At 29.3% G+C, this 21915-nt stretch overlaps 4 protein-coding genes across 5 annotated transcripts; 2 read left to right on the forward strand and 2 right to left on the reverse strand.

Annotated features, from left to right (window-relative positions):
- Window positions 1-6689: 6689 nt before the first annotated feature.
- Window positions 6690-8562, forward strand: LOC124844831 (MYB-like transcription factor ETC3). Of its 2 annotated transcripts, none has more exons than XM_047321843.2 (3): window positions 6690-6850; window positions 6939-7026; window positions 8392-8562. In XM_047321843.2, the coding sequence occupies exons 1-3, from the start codon at window positions 6820-6822 to the stop codon at window positions 8513-8515; spliced, it is 243 nt and encodes an 80-aa protein (XP_047177799.2). In that variant the 5' UTR covers window positions 6690-6819; the 3' UTR covers window positions 8516-8562. The 2 variants fall into 2 exon arrangements, with proteins under 2 accessions (XP_047177799.2, XP_087956775.1); XM_088100649.1 differs by having other exon boundaries at window positions 6720-6850; window positions 6942-7026.
- Window positions 8563-12655: 4093 nt separating this feature from the next.
- Window positions 12656-14224, forward strand: LOC148191891 (putative WRKY transcription factor 53). Its single transcript, XM_088100648.1, has 3 exons — window positions 12656-13069; window positions 13158-13286; window positions 13367-14224. The coding sequence occupies exons 1-3, from the start codon at window positions 12762-12764 to the stop codon at window positions 13986-13988; spliced, it is 1059 nt and encodes a 352-aa protein (XP_087956774.1). The 5' UTR covers window positions 12656-12761; the 3' UTR covers window positions 13989-14224.
- Window positions 14225-14946: 722 nt separating this feature from the next.
- LOC124844838 (protein SEH1) lies at window positions 14947-17854 on the reverse strand. Its single transcript, XM_047321851.2, has 8 exons — window positions 17624-17854; window positions 17295-17406; window positions 16892-16992; window positions 16634-16711; window positions 16383-16538; window positions 16008-16120; window positions 15610-15736; window positions 14947-15465 (listed from the first exon to the last, which is right to left on the reverse strand). The coding sequence occupies exons 1-8, from the start codon at window positions 17783-17785 to the stop codon at window positions 15334-15336; spliced, it is 981 nt and encodes a 326-aa protein (XP_047177807.1). The 5' UTR covers window positions 17786-17854; the 3' UTR covers window positions 14947-15333.
- A 2955-nt stretch (window positions 17855-20809) lies between these two features.
- Window positions 20810-21861, reverse strand: LOC148191892 (uncharacterized). Its single transcript, XM_088101013.1, has one exon. The coding sequence runs from the start codon at window positions 21651-21653 to the stop codon at window positions 21114-21116; it is 540 nt and encodes a 179-aa protein (XP_087957139.1). The 5' UTR covers window positions 21654-21861; the 3' UTR covers window positions 20810-21113.
- Window positions 21862-21915: the final 54 nt, after the last annotated feature.

Below are 21915 nucleotides of genomic sequence, written 5' to 3' on the forward strand. Positions count from 1 at the left end.
TCCCTAATTTCTTCACCACTTCACAATTTTACCATTTTTATTTATTTATTTATGTTTTTTAAATAATTTAGGGTTCTATAATTATATATATACAGTGATTAATTACTCCTCTATCCTTAATTTGAAGGTTTTTAAGAAGCCCTTTTTTACATTGATACAGAAAACAGAAACTATAGAAAAAGAATTTGGAAACCGTTGACTTTGTTTGAGTGGGGTCTCAAGATCTTGGTACTTCAAATTTAGTGGCAAGATTCGAAGACAGAATGCTCCATGCTTTCTTCAGATTTCCATCATGATGGTGAGATCACACATTGGAAGAAAAAGTCATTAAGCCTTTCTTCCTCCTAAGTAGTATCTTACTAATAACGGGTTTCGCGTGGTTTCCAACGTCTTTTCATTCAATTAACTAATAAAATAAGTTGCCCTTTACAAACCTTCAAGGATAATAATAACAAACAAACAATAAAATAACCTTAATTAACTCGACAAATCAAATCAGCTCAATCTTACTTATTAAAATAAATGCAACTGATGGTATTCATTGCAATGTCTCGTTTTAATCGTGTTTCTTTCGTACACTAATTAAAAATTTAACCAAATGATTGTATTAATCATATTGTCAAAAGTAATTTAAGTAAACTATTAATATTTTGTTGCGCAAAATACCAAACTATTAATCATAATGTCGAGGCGCGTGATTTGTGAGTGGGGTTATTTTCTAAAGATATGTATTGTACTGAAAAACTTCCTTAATCAATATCGATGAATATTTAATTGTACCTTATCTTTGAATTGACAATAATGATTGTTTCACGTATAAGACAATCGCATTGACGAAGCTAGCCTTCTCGAAGACGGAGCTGACCTTTAGAAAGCATATATACAGAAAATATTAATTTAATTTATAAAAAAACAAGTTGAATATATAGGTGTGTAATGAAAATATATGAATGATTTATGAAATGGATAAATTCAAGTTACTAACTTTTTTTTTCTTAAAATCAGATCAAATGAAATAAACTTGTTTAAACAAGAACCTTGTACTACAGACCGGACGATCCAGAAAGTAGCGCCGACATTAACTTAACTGTCGGCGTTTTTTCAATCTTTTTTACTGCATTGTCTCTCACTTATGGCACTAAAATTCTTTTTTCCTTCGAGTTTGGTCCTCTCATAGCATTGCTGGACAGTTTACATAAACACTCATTGTGTACTTTTCTACTCATTCATTCATCCTTTCACTCGGGTGAGTAATAACCATGTACCGTACAGACCGAGTAGTCCAAAGGGAACAACGCTAAATCGGTTTAACCGGACGGTAGGTGAACTGGATCATTAAAACCATGATTAAGGTAAATAGTGATTAGAGCCACTGAGCTAGAATTGGGTCGTGATTAACTTTTCACTAATCACAAGCCCATGATGAAAACTATAAATATAAGTAAAAGGTAAGTGGTAGATATGTTGCATTTACTACACATTTATTACTGTTCTATTAAATTGCTGAACGAATACTGACTTTGGTATCGGAGAATCTTTAACAGGTTTCTTCACAGACGGAAGAGTAAGACAATGGAGCTTGGAGCGAGACCAAACAACAATAAAACAAATTATGAAAGAGTTTGATTACTCAGCCCATAACCAAAACAAATATTCAAAATTAAAATTTATATCACATTCTTTATTATAATTCAACCTATTTTAGAGACACGACAGTTCCTTAAAAGATGTTCACTTTAGCATATGTAATGCTAACAACGATCCTGCTAGCTAACTGCCCATGCAAATGCAAATTCAAATTCAATTTCAATTTCAATTTCAATTTAAATTTAACAGTTGTTTGCCAAGACTCTCAGAAGAGCCGCGCTCCTCCATACATTTCTCTCTTTATCACTTTCACCGGTAATTATATTTTTCCCAAAATCATTTTATTTACTTTTAGGAAAAGTTATCAAAATATATTTATTTTTCATATTGTAAAACATTTTAGAAATTTAGCGAACTATATGCAGAAATTTGGGATTTTTTGTAATGCCCGATGTTGGAAGTTTTACACTCAAAAATAAGATTAATCTATAATAGAAATCTTATCATTTTGTGAGATTAAATTAAATTTAAAATTTATTTTTTAATTGTGCAAATGTTTTGTTCGTACAATACAATAGAACGAAGCATGTTCTCTTTTGATTGATTGAGTGAAAGATAAAAGGTTGGTACGTATGTATGGAAAGGAAGCACTTTCCACGTTGAAGCTTCGTTTGATGATTTGAATTGAACATTCCACCTTAAAAAGTTAGTGCAGTTTTGTTCCACACCAAAATAATTGGTCAAACCATACCACTACTCCCACGGTTGGGTTGCTCTTTCCTATAACAAAATGCCTTTTAATCTTTTTCTTATGTTTTCTTTCCTCTTTCCCAACAATATTTCCAAACATCAAATCCAATTGCTTTCATGAAATAAACAAAAATATAAAGCTTATTCTAATAAATTTATATCTGCTTATGGCAATTTTTATCGTAGGATACATCATTATGTTCAATTTACTGTATAATTTGATAAACATTTTTTTGATAACATTTTAACATTGTTATTCTGTGATTGGTCTATATTGGTGTTTATGATTATTATTATTGATTGTAGAATAATTTTGGACCAATCACAAAATAACACGTAGATAATGTTGTCAAAAAAATATTGTCAAAGTATCATTATTTATTATTATATGGAAAAAGTGTTTTCTCTGGATATCAATGTAGTTATGTTATTCAGTAATGTTTTTGTAATCTCATTATTTTCTTACTTATTTTAGAATGGCTCTTTCTGGTAGTATTTCATAATTATTCCATTAAAATAGCTTAAATTAGAACATTTGAAAAGTGGAGGAGGACAATTAGTTCAGCAAACTTGAGTCCTAAAATCATAGTTGGCCAGAAATTCAACGATTTAAAATCTATATTATGCATACTCTGAACTGTGGTGATGATGACAATTTTTATTTTCATTTGTTAGTTGTAGTTGAAAGTGGGTGAGAGAAATGAAAGAAGGGAAAATAGAAAAAAAGATACTAGTTTGGAAAATTAAAATGAGAAAAAGTGTAAAAAAGCTGATTTTATATGATTGAAACTTTTTATATTTAAAAGCGATATTTTTTAGAAAAATATATTTTGACAATGTTTTGATACAATGCACTATTATTGTTTTATTAATTTATTATTGTACTAACTTAACTATGAAAAAACTAATACTATAAAAAGATTTATATTAACATATCATTGTCTTTTTTTTTCTGTAACATAAATCATTATACCTAATGTTATATACATTTTACATTGTTTTAAAGACATACTAAATATAACTTATTAGGTTAAGTATAATGTTTATGGGCATAACAGAATTAATTATTGTTATTTTTTTTCTAGTTTTATTTACAACAATAGAAAATAATGTGTTTGTTAAAGAAATATATTAAATATGTATTTATTTGTATTTGATTGATGAATTTTAAAAAGATAACGATACTTTTTATAATATTTTAATATTATTTATGTGTTATTTTATGATTAGTCTATATTAACGTTTATGATTATTATTATTGGTTATGAAGTAATTTTGAATCAATCACGTAATATTATTAAAATATTCGTAAAATTTCATTATCCGTTTCAAGAAAGGAGTGAGATTTTACTGTTGCTATGGTATATCTTGCACAGTTAGAATTGTTCTGTGCACATAAGTTATGATAAATATTAGAATTTAAGATTGGTATAAATTATTTATTTATTTATGGTGAAGTGACCTCAATGATGTGATATATTGAGTAAAGAAAAGCTTGGTCTGATAAGTCTAGTCTAAGCATGCGTTTCTAGAATCTATGAACACAAGAAAGGACCAACAACATAACATTATTTTTATCAGATTCCATATTAAATCAAGTTTCTAGAATCAGTTAATCAACCATTCAGCCTAATTGGATGCATCTCTTTCTATACCACGTCACCGACAATGACTCACTTTTTTATAATAATATACTTCTTCGATTCTCCAGATTTCAAATCAATTTCTTTAACAAAATTTGAACTTTCAAATATACATTCTTCAATTAATTATACCTTCTTCTATTACAGTGTTTTTTTTAAATAATTTGACTTTTTTTTAATTATTCTATAATATTGCAAGAGCTAAGAACTGAGCTACAAAGTGGTGTTTGAATCTAATGGAATGTAAAATACAACATCCAATTGCTATAGTATGTGAGTTCAAGGAGCATCGTATACTTTTATATTTAATTAATTTATATGCCTTTTTGGTAACCACTTACTTAGCTTGTAATTTCTATAGGTACAATTTTTATATTTTTTTTATGAATTTCATGAAAATGGATATATTAAATTACATTTCTACATTGAAAAAATTACACATTAACCAATTCTAAAAGACTACATGTAAAATAGATGAAACAACTTGGTTTCAAAATAACTTGTTCTTCTCATTGTTTATAATTTGTATATATAATTGTTTTCTTTTTCTAATTTACTTTCTAGTCGTTTTACATTTAAAATGTTGCTTCTGCAGACAATACTAAAAGAGTATATTTTTACATATGTCGCTAAAAATTATGTCAACAAAATACATATGCGCAAGATAAATGAAGCTGACTTATTTTGTAAGCAATTTGTAATTCATGAGGTACATAATTAATTGTTTATTTAGAGTGATTTATTTTTTTATATAATTTTTAGGATATCGGTACAAAATACATAATTTCAATATTCTTGACAAAGAACGACTTTAATGAAATGCTTGCAAAGTGAATAAAAAAACCTTCTTCAAAATATAGATGTTCTTCTTTTGTAATTTTTAATTTGTAATTTACATAGTTTCAAAATACTTATCAACAAATAAGTTTATGTAGTTCACTGTATCTGAAAATAATATTATAAAAAAGGATAATGATATTTTAATAGAGATTTTTTAACAATATTTTAATATAAAATATATGACATTTTTCATTGAGTTTAGAATGAGTAAACATAATAATAAATAAATAAATAAATAATTAATGAAAAAAATATTGCATGCGTTGTGTTAAAATATTATAAAAAAATTCTGTTAAAATATATTTATTCTTACAAAAAAATTGCATTCAAGGTTCATGGTAAATAAAAGGGTTTGAATTTCTTTAAAATGACCACTATCCTAATATACCATTCATTCAAATATAACTTTTATAATTCGTTTATATGTAAGTATTATAATGAAAATTTTTGCAAGCACTATCCTTTAAAAATGAACTTAAGTATTAATAGATTGTCCGATAACAATGTAATAGGATAGAACAACATATTCAATAAACAACAAATATAGTTAACATATTCAATAAACAACAAATATAGATAACAATATAATAGGATAGAACAACATATTCAATAAACGACTTGTAAAATAAGGTTTGCACCTATTTATATATTATAAATTGACTTTATCAATAATTGACGTGAGACTTTCAATAACTATAAACAAAAAGTAAAAGCCAACATTATTTAACCTTTATAGTCAAGACATTAATAAACATGTAGCGAGAGAAAAAAAAACCACTGAAATTAAAGAAAAGACAAAATAAATATAATATTTATTAAAAAAGACTTTAAATCTTGTACAATCTAATAATAGAATCAGTTTAAAAATTAAATTTACATTTATCTATCTATATATATATATATTATTTCTGATTGAAATATAACAAAACACCCTATCATCATCGTTTTATTGTTGTTGACGAGAGTTGTCCATATTTAAAAAATAATTTATTTATGAAAATAAAAAATTTCGATTATTCATGCATCAATAATGCTATCCTCCAATTTATTGATCACAAATACAGATATCTACTAGTCAAACTCACCATTTTATAAAGGGAGAGGGATAGTTTTGTACCAGCCGTTCCCAGCATGTGATGTATCCACCAAGCGGTCATTTTTTTACCTCACTCTGTTCGACCTTTTCAACCTCTGCCATCAAAATTACAAAACAAAAAACATCAACAAATTATCCAATCTCCTCCTACAAACATTGGACACGAACCATGGAAAGTTCGTTCGTTGTCAGTGAAATTCTTTGCGGTCTTTTTTCCCTTTATCGAGGTAAATCAATCATAACGCCTGTAGTCTGGTACGACCATGCCAAATGTTAGATATGGTTTCACACATAAAATAACTAAATTAATATTTTCAATCGGAAGAAAAAAAAAGATAAAGTCACCCAAAATTTGTTCTGCTTTATGTTCACACGTGCACTGTGTTGTGAGGTATCTGTATATTTTTACTTTACGTGGATCTGACACCTTCGTTGAAAATCTGAAAAAATGGACTGTCTACTGTTGCAGGAAATCGTGAAATATTAAACAATACGTTCTATCTAACTGTAATATAAAAATACACTCTGTGTATATCCTCTAGAAGGTTTTATAAATTAACATTAGTTTGACTGACCCACAACCAGAGACAGAGCTAATTAATGAATACAATAAAATATTACTCATTTGTATTTGTACCAATACTAATACATTTTATAACATCACCTTTTATCTCCCAACTCCATTGCCTCATTAGTTTACTTATATATATATATATATTATTAAAATATTTTTATAATTATTATATAGAAGCAGCGTACAATTGTATGGTACCTATAAGTTCTCTCATATTCGACCAGTTTAAGAACAAAATTATTCAATTCCTCTGAGCATTAGTCTCTGCGTTCTTCTTCCTCTCTCCGTGTTCGTGTTCGTGTCAGCGGTAACAAGGTGAGAAGGCGAAGATGTCAACCACCGCAACTACAACATCAGAAGGTTCTTCTCTTCATGAATTAATTTATGCTGTAAATAGTTAGTGTTTGCGTTTCGTTCGGAAATTCTGATAAAGGTTAATACGATGCAGAAGTGAGCAGCAACGAGTGGGAAGTGATACACATGAGCGAGCAAGAAGAGGATCTGATTCATAGGATGTACAAGCTGGTCGGAGACAAGTAAGCTTCCATGTTTTATGTTGTAGTGCATTTTTCTTTCTTAAACAATCAGAAAACTCCATTGCACTTTAACGAGGATTTGGGTTTCTGCGTTAATTCTGTGCATCTGAAGTTTCCAGAACTTTGTAGTTTAACCAGGATTCGATCTGTAGCATGCACCTAGATAGAATTTTAACCGTAGATGATGGTATAAGTTGACTTAAAAAGGTCAGAGGAATGAATGGTTATAAAAATAGAATGTTCATCCATTAAGTTTGGCCATTCATGGCAGACATTGACTATTTGGTAGTGATGAGTTATTTGGCTAAAGGCATCATCATTGCTTACACACCAATAGTTAATTACAAAACAGATTATAACTCTTCTCATGGTGAATATTTTTTATCTTCATTTTCTTTATTTCCTTAATCAGAGAAGTTTAATTTTTATTTTATCAGTTCGTCGCTGTATTTTTCTTTATCTCTACCCATCAAGATGTTAATAATGAAAGTGGAAGGAAAAACAGAGAAAAGAGATTTTTTTTTATATATTGTAAGTAGAATAACAAATATCGTGAATAAATAAATATTAGATAATTAAGTTATTTTACATTTTATGATTTTGATTCTGTGTTTTCTTAATTTAAGCACGATACCGACCATATTGTTTCCCCTTCTATTCCTTGTCTTTTTCTTTAATCCTTTTCGTTGAAAATTACCTTAGAAACAAGTCGTATTTGTTAATATTGTTTTATTATTTCAAAATCACTTTTAAAAATAGATATCTACAATGATATAAGTACTTAAATTTTCGTTTGGCTTCCGAGCTTTGCCTCTTGAAATTAGGTATTATTTGTTCTTTATTTGCTTATTCTTTTGACTTTTAAAGAATTCGTATTCTTTGTAGTTTTTGTTATTTGTTATGTCCTATGGTGTTTTCTTTGCCTCATTTCTTTAAGTTTGTTTATCTTCCATGTCATCTATTTGTACCTTTTTATCTTATTGAAAATATTGCAAAAAAAACAAAAACTAGTGAACTTCATAAATTTTAAATATTGGCAAAATTAAGTTAGATTTATCAAAAACAATTTTTTTTCGAATAATTTATTAATATTTAGACAGATGTTATCCTCTTGTAGGTTCTTCATCCACACATTTTCCGGTTGAACACGAGCTTTTTAAAATGCATAATCTTTGCACTTTTTTTTATTAATTTTATCGTGTTTCATAATAAAGAATTTAAATGGGTAATAGTCATGGGCCATTATTAATGTCAAACAATTCGTTTGAACATTATCTGATTTAATATTTATAAGTTGCATACTTTTCCTTTTAAGTGAAAATATTGAAAATACATGAATGTTAATTTGAATTTGCAATTGAATAGGTGGAATTTGATAGCGGGTCGCATTCCGGGTCGTAAAGCAGAAGAGATAGAGAGATTCTGGATTATGAGACACACTCACACTTTCTCTGTTACAAAAAATCAAAGTAAAGCCAAAGACTCTTGATTTTTTCTTTTCTATCTTTCTGGGCATAATTCTCATAAATATATAAATTTCGGTTAAATAATATTTTACACGTCTATAGATTTCAGATAATATTTTCTGTATTTTTAGACTTTTATTTATTTTTTGTTATCAATATCAGTTTCTAAGGGTTACAATATTTTTTGTTTATTTTTTTATCTCTTTCAAGGACTGATATTGATGATGAAAAACCTAATAAAAGACTAAAAATATAATCAAAGTCCAAGGGACTATAAAATAAAATAAAAATCTGAAGTTTGATAAGATCTTAAAAATATATTTAACCGAATAAATTTTGTTCTGAAATTTTTGTGTCGCCCATTGTATTCCTTCTGCTTGAATCGTAAACTTCCGTCAGTGTCATAGAAGCTATGAAAAAGTTTGTATAAAAAAAAGTGTGTATTAGACTACTTTAATTTAATTTAAGTGATTTATGATTTCAACTTGTGATTTTTTTATTTGAATATCTCCTAATCAGTATCATCCGTAATTTCTCTCACACACTATATAAATCCTTTACACACAAAATAAAAATAAATGTAAAGTATTTTATTAAGAATGTTCCAAAAACATTTTAGAATAGAAAAAAAAACTATATAATTTGATTACCAGATTAGAATCGTTAAATAAAGTTTTAAAGTAAACATTGTACACACTGCCGAATAAGAAAGACTTAACGAAAAGATTATAGTATTTTGTTGTTGTTAAAGAAACATGATATTTCGAAATAAAAATAGAAGAATAAGCACAAAATGACATTCACTTCAGAACACCAATATAAAAAACGATATTAATTTATAAAAATATTTTTTTAAAATTAACTTTAAAAATAAATAATTGTATAATTTTATTCTAAATAATTTTTTATTATATAGATTATTTTTTTATTATGGGTAGTTATTTGAATTTTTAAAACTAGTAATTTAAATAAAAATAATAATAAGAACTGGTATACAGGAAAAAAAGTAGTTAATTAGATGATTTTTCTTTATTAATCTCCTTTATTAATATATTTAGTTTTAATAAAAATTACATATAAATTTTATACTTTCGCTCAAAATGACAATAAAATTTATTATGTTACTTTGAGGTCATCTTCTAAACTTGCAAAGACATTTATTCATCTGTGAAATACAACTGTAACAAGTTTTCCTACAAATTATAATTAAATGATACTTTAAGATCAATATAATAACATACATTATTTAAATCATAAAGGAGGCATATGTATAATCATAAATAATTTAAAATTTACAAATTATCATTCATTCTAATAATCATACATCAACATATAAATCTAAATGGCAAAAGGATACTCATGAAAGAATGTCTTTCAAAAGAAATATCATGTGACTTGTTATGAACAACTTAAATTTGCAAACTTCAAAGGATAACTTCAAGGCATGCATATTCATTCTGTTTTATGATTGCAATAAACTTTTCCTTCATTCCATAACTGTTTATAAATGATAAATACATTCAAACAAGAATTCACCTGAATTTTGGCAAGCTTGACAGAATATTCATGTATTATATATGTATTTTACTCATAATCATTCTAATATTTATCTACATTTATATGTAACATAACAATTAATCATAACATTACATTATTATATTGTTGTTTAAACCAGATTCAATTAGATAATAAAATGTCATTATGGTCTATCTTAAGTGAGAATATTTCACAAAAGTAAAAAATTGTTTGAATGAGGAAACAAAAATACAAAAAAACTAAAACTGTATTCTATCTTTTCTTAAGCAAAAGAGCAATGAAAGAAAAGATAGTTGTCCTTTATCTGTGATATGGTTTTGGAAGATGCAATGATATGGTTTTAGGCCTAAAAAAATGTGTCAAAAGTTTTTTAGTACTAATTTGTTTTAGGTCTCCTACAACAAAATAAAATAATGTCTCAAAAAAATGTCTTTTAGTATTAATTGTTTAGGTCTTTGAAAAAAATAAAAAAATTTTAAAATTTTAAAATAAACTTATAATATATTTTAATATAAATTATATTATTAGTATATAATAAAGTGTTATCCTTAAGTTTGATTTAAATTTCTTAAACCTTCTAACTATATGTAGGATTCTAACTTATCTTTGCACCATAGATAGGATTATAAACAAGTTTTATTGCATAAGATTGAAGGACTTTATATTGATAAATAAGATTTCGATCAACTCTGAATCAAGATTAAAGAAGTTCGTATAAATGAGATTTCGATAACAATAGATAAAAAATGAAGTATGTAAGAATTTTATCACCATCAAACTAGAATAAAGTACATGATTTAAAACAAATACGAAGATGAATACAATAATATTAATAAAAATTATTAAAACCAAATGATCGCTAAATTATGAAAATATTCAATAAAACAAGATGCACATCAAGGATGTTTACCTTACCTTAAGAAAAGAATTACAAGTTGAATAAAATATTTGACTATAAATGGGATTGGGAAAACCAAAATAAACACTCAGATTAGACAAATCAGAGATTGAAATTAGTGTGGAAAGTTGACAAAAGTATTAAAGGAAAATTGCACTAAAGAGACAATGTTTCAAAGGTTGTCTTCAAAAGAAAAAAACATTAATGTCCATGAATAGATTGGTCAACATGGAGTTCTTAAATTCAAAAACATGTGAAGTAAAAGGAATCACAAGAGAAGAATTTGGATGGCTTAGCAAGATAGCAAATATCAGAAATCTTGTTTTCTGTAAATGGTTGATGTGTCATCCACAAAAGAATTAACTTGGTTTGCTTTTTGGAGGGTTACATTGAACTTTGTCTTGTTTGTGTCTGGTAATTTTCACATGGCTAAAATTTGTCCAATGCTTTCAAAAAGCAACTCACATGTTTACAAATCTTATACGCACTAACTATTTTCATCAAATCATAATTACATCTCACTGTGCATAGAAAAATCCATTTATTCGTATAGGTAAAAAAACCGATTAGAGGCAGCAAATCCTATCTCTTCTTATGATCTCTTATTTTGTTTGGTTTGAGTTTCATTAATATGGTTGAAACTTCAATAAATTTTTCTCTTAAAAAATTTATCAATAATATCAGAATTGATGATTAGTTTTAGTAACAATTCCAAACGAGTAGTGAAAATTATTACTAATAAATATACTTTACTCCTCAATTCTCTTTGTTGTAATTTTCTATCATTTTAACATGTTTTTTTTTTAGTATTTTCAGTTTTTTCTATTAATTATTCCGTAACAATATAATTTTTTATAACTTATAGTATTTCCTACATAATTATCTAAACTTAAAACAAATAATAGACCAATAAGGAATATAATGTGTTCTTCTAGAAGTGAAAGGGATAAAAAATGAAATAAAAGTATTTTTTTAGTCAAAACTTGCGCGGAGTATAAAGTGCATGCACATAGGCGTCTTTATCGTTTCAATATTAATTCTCTTTTTCACACTATAATTCTTAATCCTTCCACAAGTTCTACAGCAAAAGGATGTGAATTTATTCCGTTTCTTTCCTTTTTCATTTGGTCACTATCAGATTGAATTAATGTTTGGGTATAGGTAAGGATCAGGTCGTATCAATAGTATTTATTAGTTATTCAATCTGAAATAAAAAAATTTATTTATTATTCATTTTATTAATAGTAGGTTATCTTTTAAAAAATATTTATGAGTATTTATAAAAAATAAAATATAAATTCAATTTAATAAAATACAAATTTAATTTAATTTTTAATCAAGACAAATTAAGTTTTAATTTTTTTTAAATAATTGATATATATATATATATATATATAACTTATTTTTAAATAAGTGTTAAAATATTTATTATTAAATAAATATTCACATGTATTAATTATTTACCTTAAATTTTTCTCATCCCTTATATGTATCCTCAAAGAATCTTCTATCCGAAAACATTTTAAACAAATGGTAAATTAGGAACCAATGGTTTATCATCATAATCAGAAACTTGTTATGACGTGTACTGGACTTGGTCAGCATTCTATTGTTCACTAACAAAATATCTCAACTCAAACTCATTTTCTCAGTCAAACTTTGACTGATTTTCATACATTACTTACATTTAACAATTAAATAGCACCCATTCCTTTGCTTCATCATTCACCATAAACCCTCCTCTCACTAAGCTTTTGCCATTTCAATTCTCTGTCCCAACAAATCAGTTTAAAGTTCAAAACTTAGTTGCCATTTCAATAGTTAGATAGAGTAAAATGGAAAGTGAAAAGAGTTGGGAGCAGAAAGCTCTCGTGAGTGAGCTAATTCAGGGGTTGCAGATAGCAATAAAGTTGAAGGAAAACTTCAATATACCCTCTTCGATTCACGCTAGGGACTCACTACTGCAGAGTATATTGTCTTCTTACGACAAGGCTTTGCTTATTCTGAAACAAAATGCACCATTTTCAAATTCAGAAACCATGCATCAACCAACTCAAACTTCCTCACCACAGTTTCCTCCCAAAGATCACTACGAAGGTGCCCTCAAGGATCATCAACAACTTAAACAAAATTCAAAGAAAAGGTACAAATTTTAGCAGCACAAGACAATCCCTTCTAACGTAGGTTTGTTATTTCTATTTGTTCTAACACTGGTGGGAATTTCGCTGCAGAAAGAAGATGCCCAAATGGACGGAACAGGTTAGAGTGAAGATCCAGAATGGGGTTGAAGAACCTCTGCAAGATGATTACAGCTGGAGAAAATATGGACAGAAAAACATCCTCAATGCAAAATATCCCAGGTGAAATTTTTTTAAATTTGTCTCTAAGAAATTCATTGGTCACTGATCAAACAATTAACAACGGATTGTTACATTTGCAGAAGCTACTACAGGTGCACATTCCAAAAATCTAAGGGCTGCTTCGCCACCAAGCAAGTGCAGAGATCAGAAGAAGACCCCAATGTCTTTGACATAAGTTACCGAGGAAGCCACGTCTGTTCTCAGGGAAACGATGCCGTTCTGTCATTAAAGTTAGCAGACACAGAAGAGAAATCGCAAGGTTGTGACAGTGACGTTCATCATGCACAGTCATCGCGAGAAAGAGTTACAAACTACACAAACACGTTGACTGTGGAAACGGATAACATGACGCCACATCCATTCCCTTCGTTTGGATGCATGCCACAAGATAACCACCACACGTTTCTTCCTTCCTTCGTACTGGAGAATGATCCCTTTTGCAGCACCGTTTCCCAAACATCCTTCTTCTCTCCGAACACACCTGAATCAAATTATCTTGTGTCTCCGTCTTTCCATTTACATGATGAACTCGACAGGGTCTTTGACAAGCCGTGCCCTGATTCTGATGCTGCCGGGATCGTTTTAGCTGATGCATCAACCATCAATTCTCCAAATTTTGACTTCAATTTCTCACTCGATGCAGTGGGAATTGGTGCAAATTGCCCTTCAATGCCTGGGGGTTTTCATCCTAAGTGCACTTGAGAAAATTAATTTCATAGTGTTTGTCGAAATTATTGTTAGCATTTGAAGAAACGAAAAAACGACAGTACGATGATGCATTAGAATCCAGACAGCACTAATAAACGCCGGTGTTTTTTTGTTCATGTTAATGTTCAAAGAAGCGACCTTCTAGTGTGAAAGGGACTGCCGAAAATGTTGGGACCAACCTTCTCTATCAAAAGATTGTTTTCAAAGTGAATTGGTGATTTTCTATTAAATTATTAACGAGTTAGTGATGACGAATTTCTTCAAAAAAAACTTTTTTAGGACTCAAAAATTCATTTTAAGCTGACTTCAGCTAACATCGTCTGAATTCTGAAACACCCAGTAGACTAACTCACGGACAGTCGCATTATTCGCTATAATGCATGTTACAGAATCGGCGATGACCCAGACAAATCCAAGGCTTACCGTTGAGGGTTAAGAAGGTACTTTCCTTCTCTAATTTACTTTGTCATTTTAAAAATGTGTCTCAAATTTAGAATATATCTTTAATAATAATACTCACAGTAAATAAATAAATTATTAATTTTAGTAAACAAAAATGATTATATCATGAATTAATATAATGAATTTGTTTTCATAAAACATGTGTCTTATTTACCTTAAAAGACAAATAATTTAAGTAACAACAGGTTCACAGAGGAAGCAGCCAAGTAATAATTGACATTTCAGATATTCTTCCACACATGTTTCTGTAGTCAAGCTTTCCCATGATTGAGTCGCAGGAACTTTGTGTTTATGGGCCCAAAAAAACGATGGGTGTAGGCCTGGGTAATGTGAGGCCCAAATGACTGCAATTGGAGTAACATCTCTCTTGGGTTGAGCTTTCTGAACATCCGGTGACCAAAGACGGAGCTTAAATTCCACAGCCCTTTACTTTGTCTAAATTTTATAAAGAATGTTTTCACATTCTGTTGCATTCGATCTAAAGGGACGATAAAAAGAAATCGATAGATCCTTTTGATCAACAATTAACAAGTGTTTTTACACCACTGCATTAAGGAAAATTTTATCTGTAGCTACTAGAAAGCAATAATAATGTGATTTGTACAAAAAGCATGATAATTAGTTGAAAGATCTTTCATCTAACAGGATAAATGTCGTCCACCTAAATTACAACAGAAATATTTAATAGTTACTTCTGGGTGTGCCAAAAACAAAAACAAAAAATGGGAACCCATGTCACCTGCTACTTCACAAACTGAATGCGGTTTAAATTATCGATCGCCGTTCAAAAGTAGACTGGGCATTTTAATCTTCTCTACAGAACAAAAATTTGAGATTCATTTTCACGTAAAACGGATGCGTTTAACTGCTCTAGTGGCTACGAAGTGGGTTCAAATGCAGCTTGCTGATGCCAAACGCCATTGAGATTAGACTGCCATAATCGGACCATTCCATCTTGCCCTGTAGTAGCCAACGTCATTCCACTCATATCCCATTCCATTTGCCACACCTAAGTAACATATGACAGTAAGCAACAGATTGTCGTATAAACCCATCAGAAGCTATGTTCAACATCCACATCATCTCTTAAATACAAATTGAAGAGTAGAAGGGGACATATAAAATAAAGACAAATTTAAAGTCATTCATATACCATGCCCTGGTGACCTGACAGTAGTGCAACTCGCTCTACCGGGAGTCTTCCATCATGGTCAGGGTTCAATCCAAGATGCCATATTGCAAGTCCTTTGTGAGTTGCAACCGCTATGATCTCATACGGTCTACATAAGAATCATACCAATTACTGATATATGCAAATAATTATATAACAGAAAAGGATCTTTCACATTTCTTTGACAACCCAAAGACAAAGGTGGTAGATAGAAACAAGCACAGCCCGAGCCTAGTAGAATAACAAACATCCTCGTGTTAGTTGACTACACGAGATCATGACTATCAACCTATCCAAACAGTTGTTGTCAATCAGGTTGTACGAAGAAGTCCCAGCCAATAAATGTAACTAACATTTTTCTAAACTTTTGCACATATTACCTGCCAATATTTGGTGCCCATGCAACAGCATAAACCTGATCACCCTTGTCTTCAGGCAGTGCCAATTCTGCTACCGGAAGCCATCTTTGATGAGCCTGATCAAATTCCCATACCTGAGGAAAATAAACATCTCAAGTCAAAGACATAATCCTCCCCCAAAACCTAATAGAAGAAAGATGTGGAATGTGCTTCTGCTGCAATACTGAACTCTTGCCCATTGTCACAGGCTCACAGTTTGCATCTATTGCAAGGTTATCCACAGTTCAGAAAAGTGGAGACGAAAATTCTAGAGTGCAATAATCATACCATGAAAAAATATAGATAACAGAACTGAAATCAATAAAATAACAGGGCGGAATTCTAGACTAGAGTTACCTTGGAAGAATTAAGCTCTGATGTATTTGAATTAAAACCTACAAGGAAGCTTGATTCCTGGCTTCCACCCTTTTGTAGATTCCAAGATATGGATGCAGAGAGGCACGAAGCCTTTCCAAATGCAGACACCGACTCGATAACATTTTGAAATTCAGCCTAAAATGTGAGACGAAAATAAGAAAAAGAATATTTAGTACCTCATTTTGTTACTGTGAGGAAAGGTATAATTATATTTGAATATTTAGTTTCACCTGAAGCTGCCAGTTTCTCAGTTCTAAGGGGTTCAAGAGCTCAAAAACTCTTATATTGCCATCTGAATATGCTGCAACCTAAAATGTTAATAGAATAATAATAATTAATCAATGAAAAAATAATTACTAAACTAGCTATGACATGCGTAAGGGATTTTATGTTAAATAATAATGTACGCACAATGTAGTCAGCAGAAATAGATAAAAGCATAGTTCCAAAATAAATATCAATGACATTGTACTAGCCATATAACTAACCATTTTCAAACTAGTCGAAGAGATCCCGAATTGAACATCAAGGACTTTGCTTGAACTGTCTCCAAAGCTTTTGCACATCTTCCACTGAAGAGACTGCGAATCTACATATCGACTTTCAGAATTTCAAAATTAACCGAACAAGATTCCACAAAGTAACACATTGAATGAAAAAAACCTGTTGACGAAAACTAAAAATCTGGATTTAAAACTAAGTCGTAAGGAATATGCAAAACTACCCACTAGACAATAAACACAGCATGCCGTAAAAAATTCCAACCAGATCCTATTTTCCAACAAGAAATTTAATAGTTAGTGCTCAACTTGGTTCCAAAGCTTAAGCCATTGAATGCTTGCCATGAGAAGCACATTGATTCAACTCTAACAAAAAACCAATCAATGATACCTTCTGCAACCTCCTCCCACAATGACACAATTCCATGGGCGGAAATACACGCGACTGCATCACCGTACTCTGGCGGAACCCAAACAATCTTCACGATCTTTCCTTCGAGAACCTTTAGAAACCACAGAGAGAACAATGAGGAATGACCATGTTAAAGTGAACAATTATCCTACAAAGTCTGTTTGTAAATAACAATAATATATAACAACATATACTCATAAAACTCACGATTTATTAATTCATTAGCGTTTTAGTAAAACTTAATCTAGTCCGAAATACAGATTGAATAAGAGTAAAAGGAAAAATAGGAAAGAAAATAGAAGACGAACCCTAGATTTGAAAGTAGAGCGGAGGGAGGAAGAAGAAGATGGATCGCGGGAATCGAAGATTGAAAGTGTGCCATCAGCGGAAGCAGCAGCGAGTCTGGTACCGGAAAGGTTCCAAGATGTGCAGGTGGTCGCATTATCAAGAGTCAAAATTTCCTTCGCCATGTTTCTTTCACTGAAGAAAGGTGATCTGAAACTGCCCAAACCTAAAAACCTGTTTCTGGGGTTTTAGAAGTAAATGAAGTATAATACCGAGTATTTCTTTTCCCCCATTAAGGTTGTAATCTCACATGTTTTAATTTTTAATAGATTTAAATTTTTTTTCTTAGTTTTAAATAAAAATTATATTTTATTAAGTTTATTTTGCATCATAACATTTAATTTTTTTTATCTTATTTCACCTTTTTTTTATGTTAGTTGAGAAATAGTTTGAAAATTCAAATAAATTTAATAAAATTTAATTAAAAAGAGATGTTATGGAGTTGATTTTAAATTTGATTCAATCTCACAAAATAAGTGTAAAGTGATATTTCTGTTCACTTGTATATTATAAATTTATCTTATTTTTAATTGATATGAAACTTTTAATATAATATCGAATGTGAGACTAAATACTAATATGTATTCTGATAGTAACTTGATAACGACTGAATTAATATAGTCACACAACTATTGTTACGATAAACTTTAATCTTTAATATTAGGTTAAGAAATTGATTTTAAGTCTACCTTTACTTAATTATAAAAATGAGAGATTAAATTAATCTAAAATTTGAAAGGAAATTAGTTTTATTTTCACTTAAAATTAAGAAGAAAAGAAAACATTTTTAATCCATTTTTATTTTATTTAGTTTTCACTCGTTCTTGTACGCAGAGACTAACAAAGTGTAGGCTAAATACTATTTTTTATTTATAATCTTGTTATCTTTCAGTGTCATCTTTACATATTTTAAAGAAAAGTAAAAAACAATCTTCTACTATAATTGTTGTTTGAAATTTCTCTATTTTTTATTTATTTATTTATGATTCGTAGTATCAACGTAATATGTACCAAGGCAGTCAATTAAATAGAAGTAAATATAATTTATTTTGTGGAATTCAATGATAATGTTAGTATGGTGATATGCGACACGAGTAATAAATAAGATGTCCTTAATTAAAGTTGACTAATTGACTTGACATGAATAAGGAATGTTAGTATAATTGCTGTAATGGTATGATATATCAATATGTTAGAAATGACCGATACTTAATTTGGTAAACAAAAAGGATTGAGCACACTGAAAATGTTTAAGTAGTAAAACAAAATTAAGAAAAAATAATCATGATAATGAGACAAAAAGTTATTAAACTTAGCTTAAATATATATTTAAAACAAGATACTATTGTTGTTTTTTATTGTATACTGTGAAGGGATGAAAGGAAAATACTCTGTATAATATAATAAAGAAAATAATGAAGCAAAAGAAGTTAAAGCATGTTCCTCTAACACAACATGAATCATGTGAGCTCATTCAAGTCTAAAGAGACGAGACAAACAATGCAAACCAACCAAATAAATGGTTGTATAAGTAAGAAAAAAATTATAAAAAAAATAGTCCATATGATGCATGTATATATATTTATATTGATGAGTTTATTTTTAAAACAAGATTTAAATAATGACATTTTTCACGTTTTAAATTAAAATAATATTTAATCACATTCACAAACTTTTTCTTTTATAATATACACCTATTTCATAAAACTTTTAAAAACTTCATGTTTAAAAAATTAACGTGAAAATGTTTTACATTTTCAAAAACCTGAACGTTATTTAATCATTTTGGTTTGAGTAAACCAAATAATGGAAATTAATCAAAATAATTTTTTTTTTCCATATTCCTTATTTTCATTTTTTTTTTCTTTGTAATTGTTATGTTTTAATAGATACAGTTATTATTGTCTATGTGTGTCGCATTTTTAAAATATTTGTCTTATATTATAAGTTAGAGTTAATAAAATATATAAATTAATTAAATTAATATATACAAGAAAAATTATAAAAATGATAAGAAGTAATTAAATGTTAACAATATAACTTACATATATAATAAAAAAATGAATTAGTTTTATATAAAATATTTTTTGCAGCTGGTCCCACATGAATGTTGCCAGGTAGTCACTGCAACTCAATTTATAACGAACCTACTCTCAATAATCACCATGTGTTACCCAAGCACTCTATCATGGCCATCCCTGTCCCACTTAATTAATTCAAAATATATGTAATATTAACTAATATTTTTACATATCTTACTTTCTCGTTTTCTCACATTTTTTAAATTGTGTACAAACATTATACAAAGTAAATTAAAAAATATAGTGAAAATTAAAAGTATTTAGTCATTTAATTTAAAAACAAAAAAATAACGTAGATTATTGTAAAAAGTAATTTATTCTTAACCTTATTAGAAAAATAAAAATATTCTTATAACATTTATGTTTTCTGATTCCATAGCAATAATGACTATCCCATAGCAGAGCCGTGTTGAGCAATCAATAGAAGAGTCTTTCTTGTTTTCAAATTTCCATAATTTATTCATCTGTTGTCCTATTCACACCCAAGAAAAATAAATAAAAAATTGATTTATTATTTTACCATTTCTACGAATTTTAATACATCGCAGCATAGAGTTTCTCTTTGAAAATCCAAAGCTCCACGACTGTGACATATTTAAGACACATATTATAACAATAATATTCGTTGAATGTCGACCTCGAGTTGTCCTTTGCTATCTAACTTTGTGGACCCTTTGTAAAAAAATTGATGCTAACATGACATTATTTATTGTATGTTTAAGGTACATCTATCTATTTTATAATAACATACGAGTGTAAACTTTTAAAAATACAGTTAAATTTTGTCTCGTCTTTTTTTTTATGGAAAAAACTTACATATTTGATATTATTCTCTAATTATTGTACAATACATTTAATGAAATATAAATTAAAATAAAAGTTCAAACTTAAATAGAAAACAACATATATTATATGTCAATTTTTTTATCTCTCTTGTAACAATGAATTTGTTATAAAAATGAAGGTGGAGCATAATTATCCTTTTACAAAATATCGTTAATTTATCTATAGGCCGTCAATGGTTCAGAGTTGAAACATTAAATACAAACAAAACATCAAACATCCTAATTCAAACAAAAATTTGCTCGCCAACGTTGCAACAGAAAATTCCACATTGATACATTAAAACAAGTACAATACGACGCCATATTAAGGTTAATTAACATTAAAACAAGTACAATACAACGCCATATTAAGGTTAATTAACATTAAAACAAGTACAATACAACGCCATATTAAGGTTAATTAACATTAAAACAAGTATAATACGACGCCATATTAAGGATAATTAACAAAAACAGCTTAACCAGTGACATTGACATTCGGTTGAATCAATTCTGAAAATAATCAAATTCCTAGCCAAATAAAAAAATTAAATAAGATCTAAAACAAAGCGATTTGTGGTAATTAACCTTTCCGAAGATGACCTTCTGACGAGGGAAGAGATCTCCGGCGAGGGTGCACCGATCTCAAACTCTGGAACTTCGGGGATGGTGGAGAGAACGGGTCCAGACTTATCATAAACCACGTAGAAGCGCTCTTTGGAGTATTTCTCTGGCACATGGAAACTGAAACTGGTGGTGGTGGTGGTTTTATTGTTGGACTTGAAAACGGAGCGAATGAGTTTTTGAAAGGAGCGAGAGAAGTTGAAGAACTTCCGTGGCATGGCGATGGAAGGTGGAGGAGGCTGAACCGGAAGCGCGTGAAGTGAACGCTCCGGTAAGTGAGGCATGGAAAGGGTTCTAGTTACAGGGGATTTAGCTATGGCGGAGTGGAGTTGACGATTGAAGGAGTTGAGCTCAAATGAATCGTAGAGCGTGCTGCCACAGTCCCAAAGATTGGTAGAATACGAGGATGACTTTGTCGCTAAAAGTTTCTCCGTAATGGTTACCTTGTTTCTTGTTTGAGCCATGTCAAGAATCCTATGAGTCTGTCTGTGCTGTCTTTATTTTATGAGCAAAACTCACATTAAATTGAATCAGTGAGAGAATGACGTTAAGTTTAATCGTTTTCTGCTTTTTATAGATGAAAGATATGAAACGCGGTAGTCATGAGTTGTGACCAGGAAAACGGTTACCCTCCTTCTAAGGTTTAACTTCCGCCATATATGGACCATGTAATGTTGCTTTAGTTCCTTTGACTATGTTGCTTGCATTATTCTTCCGTGGTTATGA

Source organism: Vigna umbellata, chromosome 10, assembly GCF_029865625.1.
Source record: "Vigna umbellata cultivar VRB3 chromosome 10, Vumbellata_1.0, whole genome shotgun sequence".
Classification (NCBI taxonomy): Eukaryota; Viridiplantae; Streptophyta; class Magnoliopsida; order Fabales; family Fabaceae; genus Vigna; species Vigna umbellata.

Bases quoted from the DNA above. Each gene is read 5' to 3' on its own strand.
- LOC124844838 (XM_047321851.2), bottom strand. From the start codon at position 17,785: ATGGCGAAGGAAATTTTGACTCTTGATAATGCGACCACCTGCACATCT. The intron at 17,407-17,623 runs GTTCGTCTTCTA...TGGTTTCTAAAG, and splicing joins GCTCTACTTTCAAATCTAGG to GTTCTCGAAGGAAAGATCGT. The intron at 16,993-17,294 runs GTATCATTGATT...GTCGATATGTAG, and splicing joins GTGGGAGGAGGTTGCAGAAG to ATTCGCAGTCTCTTCAGTGG.
- LOC148191891 (XM_088100648.1), top strand. From the start codon at position 12,762: ATGGAAAGTGAAAAGAGTTGGGAGCAGAAAGCTCTCGTGAGTGAGCTA. The intron at 13,070-13,157 runs GTACAAATTTTA...ATTTCGCTGCAG, and splicing joins AAACAAAATTCAAAGAAAAG to AAAGAAGATGCCCAAATGGA. The intron at 13,287-13,366 runs GTGAAATTTTTT...TTACATTTGCAG, and splicing joins CTCAATGCAAAATATCCCAG to AAGCTACTACAGGTGCACAT.
- LOC148191892 (XM_088101013.1), bottom strand. From the start codon at position 21,653: ATGGCTCAAACAAGAAACAAGGTAACCATTACGGAGAAACTTTTAGCG.
- LOC124844831 (XM_047321843.2), top strand. From the start codon at position 6,820: ATGTCAACCACCGCAACTACAACATCAGAAG. The intron at 6,851-6,938 runs GTTCTTCTCTTC...AATACGATGCAG, and splicing joins CGCAACTACAACATCAGAAG to AAGTGAGCAGCAACGAGTGG. The intron at 7,027-8,391 runs GTAAGCTTCCAT...GCAATTGAATAG, and splicing joins TACAAGCTGGTCGGAGACAA to GTGGAATTTGATAGCGGGTC.